Source organism: Taurulus bubalis (genome assembly GCF_910589615.1).
Source record: "Taurulus bubalis genome assembly, chromosome: 3".
NCBI lineage: Eukaryota > Metazoa > Chordata > Actinopteri > Perciformes > Cottidae > Taurulus > Taurulus bubalis.
Genome location: NC_136591.1, coordinates 38,749,798 through 38,751,800, shown reverse-complemented (window position 1 = coordinate 38,751,800; position 2,003 = coordinate 38,749,798). Strand labels below are relative to the sequence as shown.

At 61.1% G+C, this 2,003-nt stretch overlaps 1 protein-coding gene across 1 annotated transcript; it reads right to left on the bottom strand.

The window, feature by feature from the left end:
* Window positions 1–557: 557 nt before the first annotated feature.
* On the bottom strand, window positions 558–1,646 carry gpr185b (G protein-coupled receptor 185 b; the record flags this gene model as incomplete). Its single annotated transcript, XM_079215575.1, has 1 exon — window positions 558–1,646. The coding sequence occupies one exon, from the start codon at window positions 1,644–1,646 to the stop codon at window positions 558–560; it is 1,089 nt and encodes a 362-aa protein (XP_079071701.1).
* Window positions 1,647–2,003: the final 357 nt, after the last annotated feature.

The following is a 2,003-nucleotide window of genomic DNA, read 5'->3' as shown; positions in this document are numbered from 1 at the left end:
GCGTTGGGGAGAAAACGCCGTCGTCTACAAACTCACCGACTACTGCATCCGATCAAGGGGACGTCACTTGTTTTAGAATTTGTGTTTCACAGGAAGGAAGTAGACGGCTCGTCGAGAAATACTCAAGGTCATTCGTTGTGTATATTTAGCTCGTCGTATTTTTATCCACCTCGTTTCCAGACACATCAGTGAAAGCATCACGCAGTATTTTAAGACTGGGTTTGTAGTTTTTCCCCCCCACTCCTTTCCCGATTGCATAACCAAAAGCTAAAGTCCCGGTCGAAACCCCGTCCGACACGCGTATGCTACTCTGGAGACGAGGGCCTCGCTTCCTCGCCGTGATCCGTTCTTTTTGCAGTAGGTTTCCCGCCACCTCCGTCGCTCTATCTTTAAATATGTATATTCACTTTTCGGGCCCATGCACCGTCCTCTCTTGCCAGAGTGGAGGAAGAATCTCTCTCCTCCTCCGCCTCCTCTCCGCCCCTCCCCCCCCCCCCCGACTCAGCGTCGAGCGTCACGTCACGCCGGACAGAAACCAACCTTTACCCGCCCCCCCGCTACACGTCGCTGGAGGTCCGGGGTCTGAGGGAGAGGTTGGACGGGACGCAGCCGCAGCACGCCACCCACAGCGACTTCTGGATGTCCGGGTTTCGGAAGGCGTAGACGATGGGGTTGATCACGGAGCAGCAGGTGGCGGGCAGCACGGCGGCGTAGGTGTACACCGCCGGGTAGCTGGAGTCGGCCACGATGGAGTACGTGGCGAACGGCAGCCAGCACGCCCCGAAGGCGCACAAGATGGCCGACAGCGTGGACACGCCTTTGGTGGTGGACATGGCGACGAACTGGTGCTGCACGGCGATCTGCTGCGCGTGGCGGAAGGCGATGCGGCAGATCTGCAGGTAGAGCTGCGTCATCAGGGCGAAGACGAGCAGGAAGGCCACGGCGAGCGCCACGGCGTTGATCTTGGTGACGGGCCGCAGGACGCTGCACGCCGGCTCGTCGCGGAGGCAGTTCCAGCCGAGCGCCGGCAGCAGGCCGAGCGCGAGGCTCGCCGCCCAGACCAGCGCCACCATGGCGTAGGTGAAGGTCACCGTCCGCTCCGTGTGGTAGGTCAGCGCGTTGTACAGCGACAGGTAGCGGTCCACCGTGATGGCGAGGATGTTGAGCACCGACGCCGAGAAGGCGGAGATGAGCAGCGCCACCGAGAGCAGCGTCACGAACTCCGCCGAGCCGTCCACCAGGTAGGCGAAGACGAAGTTCAGGATGAGGCCCAGGCCGGCGAGGAGGTCCGCCGCCGCCAGCGAGCCGATCAGGACGAACATCGGCGCGCGGAGCGTCGGCGTGTAGAAGAGCACGGCGATCACCAGCGCGTTCTCGCAGGAGACGAGCGTGCCCGTCACGCAGAGCGCCACGTCCCAGGGGTTGAGCTCCCGGAGGGCGACGGCGGTGGCCGCCGGCTGGAGGTCGGGGGTCAGGGTCCGGGCGGCGGGATCGGAGGAGGAGGAAGAGGAGGAGGAGGAGTTGGACGGGTCCTCGCCGAGGATCCAGGAGGTGGAGGAGTCGAAGGGGTCCAGGGAGGAGGAGTAGTTGAGGCCGCTGCCGCCGCCGCTACTCATGGCCGCTACTGCCGCCAGGGAGAGAATCATAGCTGGAGAGAGAGAGGAAGAGGAGGAGGAGGAAGGTAGATGAATGGGAAGTCAAGGAGGAGCAAGGTCAGAGGTGAAGGAAGGAGGAGATGATCAAAGTGTGTGATGGACGGAGAGGATAGAAGAGCGGAAAGACATTTAAAAAGGATGGAAAGAGCGAGAGAAGAGGGGAGGGAAAGTGAGGCGGAAACGAGCAGCGAGGAAGGAAAGAGGAAACGAAGGAGGGAGTGTGCAAGAGAAGGGGGAAGGAGGAGGAAGAAGGGGGAATGGTTTGAAGATGAGAGAAGGAAGGTTGTGCAAAGAGAGATGGAAAGAGCGAGAGGAGATGGTGAGGAAAAGTGAGGCGGAAACGAGCAG